General features: G+C 41.8%; 1 protein-coding gene across 1 annotated transcript in view; it reads right to left on the reverse strand.

The window, feature by feature from the left end:
* The window catches only part of LOC139322860 (vascular endothelial growth factor receptor kdr-like), a 197599-nt gene that overhangs the window by 14600 nt on the left and 167941 nt on the right, over window positions 1–15058 (reverse strand). The window contains exons 27-28 of the mRNA XM_070952110.1: window positions 1611–1710; window positions 751–856 (exon numbers count right to left, since the gene is read on the reverse strand). Coding sequence (XP_070808211.1) covers window positions 751–856; window positions 1611–1710 — 206 coding nt within the window. The remainder of the gene's footprint in view (window positions 1–750; window positions 857–1610; window positions 1711–15058) is intronic.

Below are 15058 nucleotides of genomic sequence, written 5' to 3' on the forward strand. Positions count from 1 at the left end.
AAAGCTTAGACCAGTGAGCATAGAACATAGAATCGTAAGACTGGAAGGTACCTTGGAGGTCTTTTAGTCCAACCCTCTGCTCAAGGCAGAAGACCTTCTGCCATCCCGAACAAATTGTTGTCCAGTCTATTCTTGAAAACCTCCAGTGATGAAGCACCCACAACTCCGGGAGACTAGCTGTTTCATTGATTAATGATTCTTACTGTTAGAACTTTTCTCCATACTTCTAAGTTGAATCTCTTCTTAAGAAGTGACCACCCATTGCTTCTTGCCTGCCCTTAGCTGCTTTGGAGAATAAATCAATCACCTTCTCTCTGTGACAGCCTCTCAAATACTGGAAGACAGTTATCATGTCCTCCCTAATCCTTCTCTTCAATAGGCTAGACATACCTAGTTCCCTCAACTGTTCAATGATCTTGAGATCAGACTGAAGAAGTAGAAGAGCATCATGTTCAACTGGAGACACTGAAGCCCATCCCAGCATGTACATAATCCCTCTGTTAGCCCATTGAGAAGAAATCCAGAACATTAGGTCACAAACTAATTATTCTTTGCTATGTTTCTTTCATATTATTTAGATACCAGAATTTCTTTAGTTGTTTGCAACACTCTTAAGAAACCACATATGGCCCTCCTTATTTACACAATTATAAAACTTGTCCTTTTAAAGTCTAACTTTCAGGAAGAACTTTTGCTTGCATTTAGTTGAAACGTTTCCCATTCAAATGGGGCAATTCTCCTGTATTTTACCTGTTGTACATTTGCTTGGAGCAGATCCCCTAAACGTTCCACAAGGTTGGTGAAAGTGGGCCTCTCTGTTGGGATGCTGTGCCAGCAATCCAGCATGGTCTGGTAGCTACAGGGGATTAAAAACATAGTGACTAAATTTTAAAACTGACAAAGAGCTATTGATTCATTCTTCCACTAGGTAATCCTGTGTCCTGTTGGGCCATCAGAATTATTTTTTTTAAGATGAAGGAGAGGTGTGGTACAATGGTCCTTCTTAACAATGCGGCTTTGATGCATTAACTTAGGCAGGCAGTTCTGTAGTTCAGGTGTGCACTGGGAAGGCCCACTGCCTTTAAAAAGGAATATGTTGTTATTGTTAATTTAATTTATCAGCAACCCAATTCCCCAACAACTCAAGTCTCTGCCAATTTTCCAGCCAATAAGCCCAGCATCCTAACTGCTGAGCCATCATAACCTCCCCACCTTCCCCCACAACAATTCTATTATTAAATATTGAATGAAATTTGTATCCAGTATATCCAAATATTTTCAGGGGATTATTTAAAAGAAAAAATCCAAAAGCTTTCTAGAATGATGTTGGTGGAGAGCTAGATTAGGGAGAATGAAATTGGGTGTAAAGAATGGGCACTTAGTTCCTAACTATGGAATTTGGAGTTGCTTGATGAAGACAGCATATTTATCTTAAAACAGAATGAGAAGTGACAGAAAAGTACGGTAAGGTATCAGACTGACCTCAGAAGAAATAAAGGCTGTTGAAGAAGTAAAAGCACACTTGTTCTGGACTTGGGGGAATTATGAAGGAACAGAGCAAGGCTCTTGCTACAATATAAAGATATCTAGAAATGGATGGGGAAGCTTACATTTCTGGAGTAGAGTACTCTGGAGACCTCATCCGTGTTCCTTCTTTGAGACGTCGACAAAAGTCCTCATCAATCTGGACCCCTGGATATGGAGAAGCCCCTGTATGGATAAATATGCAGCAATGAGGTCCATTCAAAAATATAGTTTTATTGTGTCTCTTCCAGAGGTTCTATAACCCTAAGAACCTGTGTGTGTATCATATATATCTGTGTATGCAATGCAGTCCATGGAGCAAATTTTGCTTCCTTGATCATGCACTGATTCATGTTAGAAGTTTGAGATCCCTCTCCTCATCAGTGGCATGATGGCAAGATCTTTAGGAAGAATTAAAAATGCTAACGTTCCAGCATTTGGCTGGAACAATTTATTGCACATCCTATTTTGGGTTTCATTAGTTGTAGAAAAAAGAGAATCTCAGAACAGACTTTCTTTAGCTACATTTCTACCAGACAGAATGAAATGTTTGCTCTGGAGAAGATTAGGGTATTTCCTGAAAGCCTTCTGCTGTGAAGTCAGGGACAACTGCAGAAGGGAGCCACTAAAAAAGTCAAGATGGCCTTCACCATCATTGACTTTATGGCCCCCTTGTGAATGCCCCAGATGGAGGGAGAGATTGATTCCCCCATAGATCAGAAGCATGTATTGCTTTTGCAAATGATAAAATACACTTAGCATTTGAGTGAAAAGACAGGGGCTGTACACTCCAAAATTGGGTGGCTTTAGAAAACTAAATTTCATTTATAGCTAAATATAGTTACTAAATTTACTCTGGAATAGGTCTATTCTTTTGGTCTCATTTTTTTGCACTCGTGTCAGAAGCACCGAGGTGCTTCCGGGTTGAAAGGATCAGCTGGTGACATCAGTGTTGCCTGGGGGATGCCAAGTTGGGGGCTTCTTTCATGTCCCTGGCAGGAGCAAAGAACCCTGCCCCATGGCAGCACTCGGGTCTCGAATGCAGGCTTGCTAACCTCTAAACCAGCATCCTAGCCACAAGAGGCACCCTGCTCCTCTTTGGTCTCATTAAATTGACTAACTTTGAGGACTTTCGGAATTTAACCCCAAGATTTTGGGAAGTTGTTGTGGGCTCTAGAGTCTCATACGTACAAGCTGATGACGCGTTCACAAGAACCCAATGCAGCAATTTGTTTGCAACAAGCAAGCAAAAGGGCCATCTTCTTCCCTAGCCTTTGAGAGGACATGCTCAGAAGCAACAATCCAGCATGGATTGTCCCAGAAACTTGTGAAATGCCAAATCAATAACTGTGAGTCAATAAGAAGTTCTGAAAAATGGTCCAGACAGAAAAGCTGTAGCAAGATAAACTCCGTGTCGGCAGTCAGCACCTTGTTATTTGAAATCTTGCAGAAGAGGGATTCCTGCTGTTATGATGCTGAACAAAAATGACAGGAAAACCAGAAAGCATATTGATATATTAGCCTAATGCAAATGTCGAGGAGAAAAAAACACACACTTTGAAGGAGCTGAACAAATTTTAATTCAGCTTGACTTCCTTGAAAAGTAGAAGGAAGGAAGAAAAAGCAAAGAATATTATCCAGATCTCAGTTTGAGCGCCAGTGTCATAGTTGGGAAAATTTCCATAGGAATCCTGTGGTTAGTTTCTACCATTTATAAATTGATGGTGCTGATACGTCTCAGCCCAGCTTTTGCTCAATTTTCATCAGATGTTTCCGTGTCCTTCAGCAAATATTTCATTAAAAAAATGAAAAATGCAGCACCAATAGGCATATTGTAGGCATTTGATAATAACATGTACATTTTAGTACCAGTAGGCCTTGACTTATGACAGTAATGGAGCCTGCCCATTATGGTTGTAAGTCATTACAGTTGTAGATTGGGTCACCCTATGTGACTGATCCAATTTTACAAGCTTTTTGTGGTGGTTGTTAAGCAAATGCCACGGCTGCAAAATGTTAATCAATGATTTGCTATGGGCTTGTTTTTCTGAAATAAATGGAAAGAAATGCCTGTTTTCTGCAAAACCGCCATAAAACATGCTCACGTGGGATGCTGCAAATGGCCATAAAATGTAATCCACTTGCCGAGCACCTAAAATGCAGTCACATGACTGTGAGATGTGTGTGGCCATTGGAATGAGTGACTGGTCATAAGTCAAGGACTATATGTATGCATTTTATACTTCTTTGGTTTTTTGGGGAAAAGTGCAAAAGTTTTTAAAAAATGATTGATGCAATTATCCTGGGAAACATGAACTAGGTTACCTGACTTGCAAAAATTACAGTTTATTTATTTATTTTATTTATTTGTTTAAATTTCTATACCGCCCTTCTCCAAATAGGACTCAGGGCGGTGCACAGCCTAAGTAAAAACAAAGCATACAAAATTTAAAAAACAGTATTAAAATAATTAGATATTCTGGCCGTAAATTAAAACAACCCAATTTAAAACCAATTTAAAATTTAGCTCAAGCCAGTCCAGCTAGTTGAAATAAATAAGTTTTCAGGGCCCGACGAAAAATCCGGAGGTCTGTTATTATACGTAACTCCGGGGGAAGGTTATTCCAGAGGGTGGGCGCCGTCACAGAGAAGGCTCTCCCCCTGGGGGTCGCCAGCCGACATTGTCTGGCGGACGGCACCCTGAGGAGGCCCACTCTGTGCGAGCGTACTGGCCGGTGGGAGGCTATTGGTGGCAGTAGGCGGTCTCGTAAGTACCCCGGCCCTAAGCCATGGAGCGCTTTAAAGGTGGTCACCAACACCTTGAAGCGCACCCGGAAGACCACCGGGAGCCAGTGCAGCTCGCGCACTTATACAAGAGGAGAACCAGTGTACTTTAGTGGTAAGGCACCAGACTAGAAAACAAGAGATGGTGAGTTCAAGTCCTGCCTTAGCCATGAAAGTGGGCTGGCTGACCTTGGGCCAATCACAAAGAGACAATGAGTTCCAGCCCCACACTTTAGGCATGAAAGCTAGTTGGATGACTTTGGGCCTGTCTCTCTCTCCCTCAGCTCATCCCACTTCACAGGGTTGTTGTAGGGAAAATAGGAGGAGGAAGATGTGTTCTATATGTTTGCCACCTTGAGTTATTTGTCAAAATAATAATGGCAGGAGATAGATAGATAGATAGATAGATAGATAGATAGATAGATAGATAGATAGATACAGTAGATACCATGTTTCCCCGAAAATAAGTCATCCCCTGATAATAAGCCCACTCGGGTTTTTGAGCACATGCTCTAAAATAAGCCCTCCCCAAAAATATTTAAACGCATGCATAGCCGGTCCCCATTTCCTCTGGTTAGGGTTAGGGAGACAGAGTGGGAAATCAGATAAGACGACAAGAGGAGCCCTGTCTTGTTCCACGCACCCCAAAATAATAAGACCTCCCCGAAAATAAGGCCAAGCACTTATTTCAGGGTTCAAAAAAATATAAGACAGGGTTTTATTTTCTGGGAAACACGAGTAGACAGATTGAGATTGATATGGTAGATAGATGGACAGATGGATGGATGGACAGACAGACAGAATCAAACATCATTATTGGTATTTCTAATTTCCAGGAGACAATTGTTGGGGGAAAATGTAGATTCTTTTTCCTGAAGGCCCAATGAAAAAGATGGCTTCCAGGCCTGACAGCTTGTTCACACTTTCTATATTCACCCAGCTGTCCTCAGTGGCAATACATTGCTGGGCTTCAGGGACTCTGGATGGTTTCTACTACAACATCCATACGCCTTGACTATCAGCCCTATGGGTAGTGGAATCCTCTATAGGAGAGATGTGGAAAGGAGTCTGTTTCATTTCCCTTTGCATCCAACTCAAGTCGGTATCCTTAATCTTGGATACTTTTCCAATTTGCTTCCAGATGATGTTATATTTGTCTCATTCGTAACCCGCTTGTAACAAAAGGCAACTGGTTGGACTTATCCTAACTTACAGTGCATCTTGTAATGCTTTAAAAAGTTGCTTTTTATTTTCTAAAGTACAAATGTCAAAAATCATGTACAAAATATACACAGGGACATATATATTATTTGAGATTTGCAAATTCTTATATCAGTAATCAAGATGCATGCACAAACACACACAGGCATGCACAAGCATATGTGTGTGTGTGTAAGTTTGGCATTATTTATTTTCCCATTTTCAGAACTTAGCTGCTATTTAGAGTGCAGCACAAAAAAAAAAAAAGAAAAAAAAATCTGGCTTTGGATCATAACCATTCTGTATGGCATCAGTTGTTACTGTGCCTGGTATTTAAGATTTTTTGAAAAGGGATCTGTTAATTTAAAGTCTATGTTAAATCTAGCTTTATCCCCAGTGAATTTTTCATTGGCCAGATGGCTTTAGATGTTGGCCATCCCAATTGCCTTTTGGATTCACAGAAAAGCTGATTTGCATACACATTGGCAACAAAAATCAGAACACCAAATACAAGCTGGGCGGATACGACCTCGTAGACGACCCTCACTCTGTCAAAGACTGAGGAGTACTCATCTCAAATGATCTAAGCCCCAAAGCTCACTGTAACAGCTTTGCTAAAAAGGCATTAAGAGTTATTAACCTAATTTTGCAAAGCTTCTTCTCTGGTAACATTGTATTGCTAACTAGGGCATACAAAACCTTTGCCAGACCAATTCTCGAATACAGCTTGTCTGCCTGGAATCCACACTGTATATTGGACATTAATACAATTGAGCAGGTCCAGAGGTATTTCATGAGAAGAGTACACCACACTCCTCTGCTCACAATAGAATCCCTTATGCCATCAGGCTCGAAATTTTGGGCCTGGACAATCTGGAACTACGCCGCCTATGGTCTGACCTAAGCCAGAGGTGGTATGCAGCAGGTTCTGGAGAACTGGTAGCAGAAATTTTGAGTAGTTCGGAGAACCGGTAAATGCCATCTCTGACTGGCCCCACCTCCATCTATTCTCTGCCTCCCAAGTCCCAGCTGATCAGGAGGAAATGGGGATTTTGAAGTATCCTTCCCCTGGAATGGGGAGGGAATAGAGATTTTACAGTATCCTTCCCCTGCCACACCCACCAAGCCATGTCCACAGAACTGGTAGTAAAATTTTTTGAATCTCACCACTGACTAAGCATAGTACACAAAATTGTCTGCTACAACGTCCTACCTGTCAACGACTACTTCAGCTTCAACCTCAGTAATACTTGGGAAAACAATAAATACAAACTCAAGGTAAACTGCTCCAAACTCGATTGTAGAAAATACGACTTCAGTGACAGAGTGGTCAATGCCTGGAATGCTCTACCTGAGTCCATTGTTACATCCTCAAACTCTCACAGCTTCAACCTTAAACTGTCTACCGTGGACCTCACCCTATTCCTAAGAGGTCTGTAAAGGGGGTGTGCATAAGTGCACCAGCCTGCCTACTGTCCCCATTTATTTGTAGTCATTTCCTGTGTTCATGTTATCTTGTACATGTTTGACAAATAAATAAATAAATAAATAATACCATAAACAAGCAGCCGTGGCCTGTTTAATTGCTTGACTACATCCATGCAACCAATATTAGAAAAAAACCTCAATCCCAAATGCTTTGTGGGATAGCAAAATAATGATAAAATAACAGTCAATTTAAGGGAGCAGAAGCTACTGTTGTGTACTTCACTTTTCTATTTCACAGTCGGAAATCTGTCTCCTGATAGTCGGTTTCCTCATCAAAAGTTCATAACTAGCTGATTAAGCTCAAGCTTTGTAATTGTCTCAATTCCTCCATGTCCCCCATAGGCGCTACAGAATGCCATTCTTTCATAATCTGGGCTCCCCGAAGCTAAGGAAGAAAATGGAAGAAGATTTAATCTCATTTTAATGCAAATGGAATCTCAGTTGAGGGAATTTGGTATGTCTAGTTTATGTCTGATCTTGACATATAAGCAGTGGTAATTTTTGGAAGGGAACTCGGTTAGGATTCAGATGGAAAACCACCAGTAAATCTGAGGAATGCAGGTTAGGTTGCAAAATTTAAAAAAAACTACAGAGGAAGGCATTAGCAAAATACTTCCAGACTGACACATGAAAACTTAATATCAGGTGCAAGAAATTAGGAGCCATGGTGGTTTAAATGACCACAGGTTTATTGGATGCTAACACTCTCAAAAAGAATCCGAACAACTAATGGTCAAAGGTAATAGATAAGAGTCAATGGATTTCAAGGGGGGGGGACTGGACTTAGATTTTACAGGAGTGTAGAGAGTGATGATGAGAATAGAATAGAATAGAATAGAATAGAATAGAATAGAATAGAATAGAAGAGAAGAGAAGAGAAGAGAAGAGAAGAGAAGAGAAGAGAAGAGAAATCTATACCATTTCAGACAAGTGGCTGTCCAATCTCTTCTTGAAAGCTTACACACCCACAACCTCAGAAGGCATTCCACTTTTTGATCATTTGACCATTTGATCCCATTGGTTAACCATTTGATCCTCCCCCGGTTGTCTCCTACAATTGCTTTGTAAAGGCAACATTTCTCCAGCTAATATTTGCTGATGTTCCTTCCGCACCTTTCTTCCGTCAAGCAGAGCTAGGCTGTTTCATGAGATGCTTTTCCTTCCTTTCCATTTTACGCTTTAGCCTTGAGGGGCTCTCTGCCATTCCTCTCCCCTGCACTTCCTCATTTCTACTTGCATGGCATCAGGATCAATGGAAGGCAACCTATCACTCTAATTAGGACAAATCATTACATTCACTCCAGGGCTCTTTACTCAAGTTGGATGCAAAATTAACAGCAAGAGGTAGGCAGGAAGGAAAGAACCAAGCTGGACTAGGAACATTTGCTGCTGGTTTGACCACATCACAGGCAGAAAAAATGCTTGTTTGGGTGTTTTTGGAGAAAATAGATAGAAATAGACATCCATTGCTTTCCATCACTCGATTTTGTGGCCATCCTGGGTCCATTTTTCTCTCCAGCAAAAAACTAAACCCTCACACTATATTTTCCAAAGCACCAGAAGGCAGGACAAGAAGCAATGGATGGAAACTAATCAAGGAGAGAAGCAACTTAGAACTAAGGAGAAATTTCCTAACAGTGAGAACAATTAACTAGTGTTAATTGTTGTGGGTGCTCCATCACTGGAGGTTTTTAAGAAGAGACTTGACAGACATTTGTCTGAAATGGTAGAGGGGCTCCTGCTAGAGCAAGGAATTGTTGAACTATAAAACCTCCAAGGCAGTGGTGGGCTTCAAATTTTTTTACTACTGGTTCTGTGGGTGTGGCTTGGTGGGCGTGGCATGGCTTGGTGAGCGTGGCTTGGTGGGTGTGAAAGGGAAAGGATACTGTAAAAATCTCCATTCCCTCCCCAATCCAGGGGAAGGTTACTGCAAAATCCCCAATTCTTCCCGATCAGCTGACACTCGGGAGGCAGAGAACAGATGGGGGCAAGGCCAGTCAGAGGTGGTATTTACTGGTTCTCCGAACTACTCAAATTTTCTGCTACTGGTTCTCCAGAACTGGTCAGAACCTGCTGAAACCCACCTCTGCTCCAAGGTCCCTTCCAACTCTGTTATTCTTTTCTGTTCCATTCCTTTTCCATTTTCTGCTCAGATTAGTACACAGTCCCTGCCTCATCATTTTCTGAAACTGAAGCCGAAACCCAGAACAGAGTTTCTCAATCTTGACAACTTGAAGATGTGTGGACTTTAACTCCCCATGCTGGTTGGGAATTCTGGGAGTTAAAGTCCATACATCTTCAAGTTGCCAAGATTGAGAAACATTGATCTAGAAGAAGATTAAGGAGGAAGAGTCTAGTTGCACCCTTTCTGGTTAACAAATCTTCCTAATTTTCTGTCCCTTACAGGTTAACATGACTTCCCACCTTCAATCTTGTTAGTTAAAGGAATGAGGTGCCCATACCAAGGAATACCCAAATTGAATTTTAAATGTAGTTCATAAATCAATTCAGCCTTGAAAAAAGTGAGCAGATCCACAGTAAGATATAGTTTGTCTAACCCTGCTTTCTTCAAAAATTCACAGTTGAATAGGACTGCACACAGGCAAAACCAAAGCAATACAAACTATATTCACATATTATCAGTGGTGAAATCCAATTTTTTTTACTACTGGTTCTGTGGGTGTGGCTTGGTGGGCATGGCATACTGAAAAAATCCCCATTCCCTCCCTACTCCTGGGGAAAGGATATTGCAAAATCTCCATTCCCACCCCACTCTAGGGCAGTGGCTGTGGTGGGAGGCTCCGCCCACCTGCCCTTCTGCGTGTGCGCACATGCCCATGAGCAAACCGGTAGCGACGGGTTTTGAAACCCACACCATCGTCACATGTCCTTTTCTTGTTGTTTGTTCTGTCGCCACCTTCCCCTTCCTTCCTGTGTTTTTCCCCTATTTTTAGACTGTGACCCACAGGGAGCCAGGAAGCCCAGCTTCATATTTATTTATTACTTTCCTTCCCCGATCTGCTCAAACATGTGTATCAAACTCCCTTCCAGATGATTATCACCTCCAGTCTGTGAGAATACATTTGATGGGGAATTGGAATAGACCGCCTTTGTTGCTTCCAGTCTGTTGAAGGATTAAAGCTCTGACTTGCTTGATACTTGCAAATGGTTGTGATCAGAACTCACATATAATTAATCGTTCCGCTGAATTGCCCAACCTTGCTTCTGGGAGATGCTAAATAAGGATGGTCTGCAGGGAGTGGACAGAAAGGAAAAGATAGTGCCTGTGACCACCTGAAGGCAGGACAAGGAGCAATGGATGGAAATTATTCAAGGAGAGAACTAACCTCACCTGACAGTGAGAACAACTAACCAGTGGAAGTTGTGGGTGCTTCAACACTGGAGGCTTTTAAGAAGAGACTGGAGAGCCATTTGTCTGGAATGGTATAGGGCAGTGATGTCAAACCACATGCATGCTGGAGCACCTGAAACCTGAAGACAAGATGGCGTGCATACCCACAGAGAGAGCTCTGTGTGCCACCTCCAGCATGTATGCCATAAGTTCACCATCACAGCCCCATACCGTTCCAGACAAGTCGCTGTCCAGTCTCTTCATGAAAGCCTTCAGTGATGGAGCATTCCTGATTCCTGAAGGCAAGTTGTCCCACTGGTTAATTGTTCTCATTGTAGGAAATTTCTCCTTAGTTCTAGGTAGCTTCTCTCCTTGATTAGTTTCCATCCGTTGCTTCTTGTCTTGCCTTCTGGTGCTTTGGAAAATAGAGTGTGAGCATTTAGTTTTTTGCTGGAATCGAGTGATGGAAAGCAATGGATGTCTATTTCTATCTTCTTTGTGGCGGCCCCTCAAATATTGGAACTCTTCTATCATGTCAGCACTGGAGACTTGCAGCTCAGATTAGGTAGTCCCACAATTACAATTGTAAAGACTGATTTAAGAAAACCTCTAGGCGCTAATGTGACCAAGAAATGACCAGTTATGGTTTTCATTTAAAAAAAAAATCATCCTGAAAACGTTCTCCTTTCACGAGGGTCTGGCTGCTTAGAACTGCCCACCAATGTGACAAAAAACTCCACTTCAAGTGTTCTATGGCTTGCACGTTTTTCCCTCCCCTTCTTTGATCTCCATTCTTCCAAAAGAATATGCAGAGCTTGGCCTGAATTCCCATATTTCCATAAAGAAAGCATCAGCTAGTATGTGGTCTTGTTGGTGTTTCATTTTTCAGAGGGTCAGCATTTTGGGAAGAATTGTTGGAGGAGAGATGACGCCACAAAAATTAGCATAATGCAGAATAATGCAGAATTCTCTCTCCTGCTTCCCTCTGTCTTTCTGTAGGAGAAAAATCTTTGGGGCTGAGATCCATGGGAAGCCGTGAATTAGGAGAGGGTGGACAACTATGCCCCCTTTACAACCTGTGGACTTCAACTCGCAGAATTCCTGAGCCAAGAATCAAGAGTGAGCATCTGAGAGCCCAGCCAGCCAACTCTTGACCTTGACCAAAATGTTGGTTCATAAAACTCAGGGGTAGGCGCTCAGGATGTTACTAGATTTTCCATCTCATGCTAAAAGGTAGATTTGGGAAACTCCTTCTAAAGTATGCAGCCAACAGGATGGGCGGCTGCTGCATTTTCTCACATAGTGTACTTCTAACTTATGTCTGGTGCTGACAGGAAATAGGTCTCTTGGAGGCATTGATAAAAATGTCAATGCTGGGTTTAGTTCTAGGGCAGCGGAATTCCCTACAACTGCTGTTCTAATTTTCATTTATTTGTGGGCAATCCTCAAGTTATGACTGTAGTGGAGACTGCCCATTATGGTCTTAAGTTGTGACAGTTGTCAAGCAGGTCAACCAAATGACCAATCTGAATTTATCACCTTTCTTGTGACGGTCATTAAGTGAACCAATTGTTCTCTATGGATTGACTTTACTGGAAATTGGAACTAAATGCTAGTTTCTGCCAAAAAATTGTAAAATGCAGTCATGTGACCACAGGACACAGCAAATGGCCGTAGATGAGCTGTGGTGGCACAGTGGTTAGAATGCACTATTGAAGGCTAACTCTGCCTTCCATTGCCAGGAGTTCGATCCTGACCAGCTCAAGGTTGACTCAGCCTTCCATCCTTCCGAAGTGAGAACCCAGATAGTTGGGGTCAAGAGGCTGACTCTGTACACTGCTTAGAGAGGGCTGTAAAGCTCTATGAAGCAGTATATAAGCCCCAATGCTATTATTATTATTGCTATTATAATTATTGCTATTGCTAAATGCGACCTGGTTGCTAAGCACCCAAAATGTAGTCATAACTGTGGAGAGGAGGGGCAGCTCTCAGAACTTTGGGATGGGGTTGTAAGTACTCCCAGGGAGATCGTTTGTAACATTGAAGAGTTGTTAAGCAAACAGTCGTAAATCAAGGATGTATTAGATATCTATGGAGATTCTCAGTCATCCAGGTCATGGTTACCTAGGAGTACCTAGGAGTACTCATTTCAAAAGATCTAAGCCCCAGAGCTCATTGTAAGAAACAACATTGCTAAAAAGGCATTAAGAGTTGTCAACCTTATTTTACGAAGTTTTCTCTCTGGTAACGCTCTACTTCTAACTAGGGCATACAAAACCTTTGCCAGACCTATCCTTGAATACTGCTCACCTGCCTGGAATCCACACTGTATTTCGGACATTAATACATTAGAGAGAGTCCAGAGGTATTTTACAAGAAGAGTACTCAACTCCTCTGCTCGCAATAAAATTCCTTATACCACCAGGCTTGAAATTTTAGGCCTGGATAACCTTGAACTATGCCGTCTACGTTCCGACCTAAGTTTAGTACACAAGATTATCTACCTTAAGGTCCTACCTGTTAATGACTTCTTTAACTTGAACCACAATAACACAAGGGCTATCAATAGATACAAACTAAATGTAATTCGCTCTAATCTTGATTGTAGGAAATATGACTTCAGCAATAGAGTAGTAAATGTCTGGAACATTCTACCGATCCTGTTGTTAGTTTCTCTAACCCCCATACCTTTTACCTTAAACTGTCTACTGTGGACCTTACATGTTTCTTAAGAGGTTCCTAAGGGGGCCTGCATAAGCGCACCAGCCTGCCTACCATCCCTGTCCTACTGTCCCCATTTATATGTAATCGTTTTATGTGTTTATGGCTATGTTTTGCCTATTTATATCCATTTATTTGTGCCATTTTTTTCATGTGTCCATGTCTATGTCTCTACTGATACTTGTTTCCTTGTATTTGTTGACAAACAATTAAACAAACAAACAAACAAATAAATAAATGGAACCAGTTACCTCCTGAGGTCTGGACCATCCCCACCCTATTGGCCTTCTGAAAAGCGGTGAAGACCTGGCTTTTCCAGCAGGCCTGCGGCCGTTGATCTTGCTCTTGCGATCCGGCGAGATCCAGCCATGAATGGTGTGAATGAGTTTTAATGTTTTTAATTTTTTAAATGTTTTTTATAATGATTTTAAATGCATTGTGAGCCGCCCTGAGTCTTCGGAGAGGGGCAGCATACAAATTGAATGAATGAATGAATGAATGAATGACCAGGGCCTGGTGGCTCAGCAGACTGATAGCATTGTGATTAACACCAGCTGTCTGCAATTAGTAAGTTCGAATCTTGCCAGGCGTAAGGTTGACTCAGCCTTCCATCCTTTCTAAGGTAGGTAAATTGAGGACCCAGTTTGTGGGGGCAATAAGCTGACTTTGTATAAATATACAAAAGTATGAAGGCTATTGCTTAATGCATTGTATGCTGCCCTGAGTCTCTGGAGAAGGGCGGCATATAAATCAATTTTTTTAAAAAAATAAAAAATAAAATAAATAAATAAATAAATAAATAAATAAATAAATAAATGGTTGTCCCAAACCATTTCAAAGGGCTTTTTCAAAGGGCAACTGGACTTCCTTAGCTTTTTTTCTTTGAAAATGTTTCACTTTTTATTCAAGAAGCTTCTTCAGTTCTGACTGAATGGTGGAAATGGAAGGGTTTCTCCTTCCATTCTCCACTATTCAGTCAGAACTGAAGAAGCTTCTTGGATGAGAAGCTAAACATCTTCAAGCAAAAACAAAGAAAGTCCAGTTGCCTTTTGAAAAAGCACCTTTGGGACAACCTGTATTAGAGTTATGTCCTTTTTCCAGGAATACATCCACCTTTTACCTCCATAGCCATTCCCACCTTTGTAGCCTTTGAGGTTTTTACCAACCAGTTCCAGACAGTCTTAAAATTTGATTGCTGCAAAACTCTTGGTACCAGAAATAACAGTCATTGCAAGGCTGTGTCTTAGTTTAATTGTCTTTGATTGCACTGTTTTGCATCGGTTGTGCTGCTATGGTTCCCTGTACAGTAATCAGGGCCCTTTGCCTGAAGTGGTTTATACGTTTGATAAATAAATAGCAATTGTTTGGTTAAAAGGTTACCCCTGACCCCAAGTCAGCTCCATAGGTGAGGCTGGACTCAACTTAGGTTTTTCTGCTGCTAGTCCAGCATCCCACGCTGGAATTGTAACGGGTGGGATGTCCACAGCAGTTCACACTCATCAAGTGCTCCAGATGAGGAATGAATGAAACAGGCTGTTGACAGCAGATGGCTGCAACACAGATTTTGTTGCTCTTTTAAAGGAAAGAGACTTTTCTTCTAGAAAAGGACCGCCTCAAATAAATGTGGTTTAGGATCCAATCTGGGCCGGTCCCTGGGACCAGAGGTTTAGCCTTCCGAGCTTCCAGACTCCTGCTGGAGCCCATCCTCAGGGAACTTCTCTCTCACCAGAATGTCTGCTTTAGGCTATTCTGTGAGCCAAGGATTTGACAGCACAAGGAAACAAGAGCCAACGACTTAATAATCAGCCACCAACACCCCAATCAACAAGTAAAAAGCCACACACAACCAGGCACCACATAAATACTATGCCTAGAATAGCTCAGAGTACATGTATTCTGCTAGAGAGAAGTTCCCTGAGGATGGGCATAAATCTGAAAGCTCAGAAGACTAAACCTGTGACTGACCCAGATTGCATCCTGGGACATGCA

This window comes from Pituophis catenifer, unplaced genomic scaffold (assembly GCF_029215685.1).
Source record: "Pituophis catenifer annectens isolate HBS135680 unplaced genomic scaffold, rPitCat1.0.hap2 SCAF_11, whole genome shotgun sequence".
NCBI classification, from domain to species: domain Eukaryota; kingdom Metazoa; phylum Chordata; class Lepidosauria; order Squamata; family Colubridae; genus Pituophis; species Pituophis catenifer.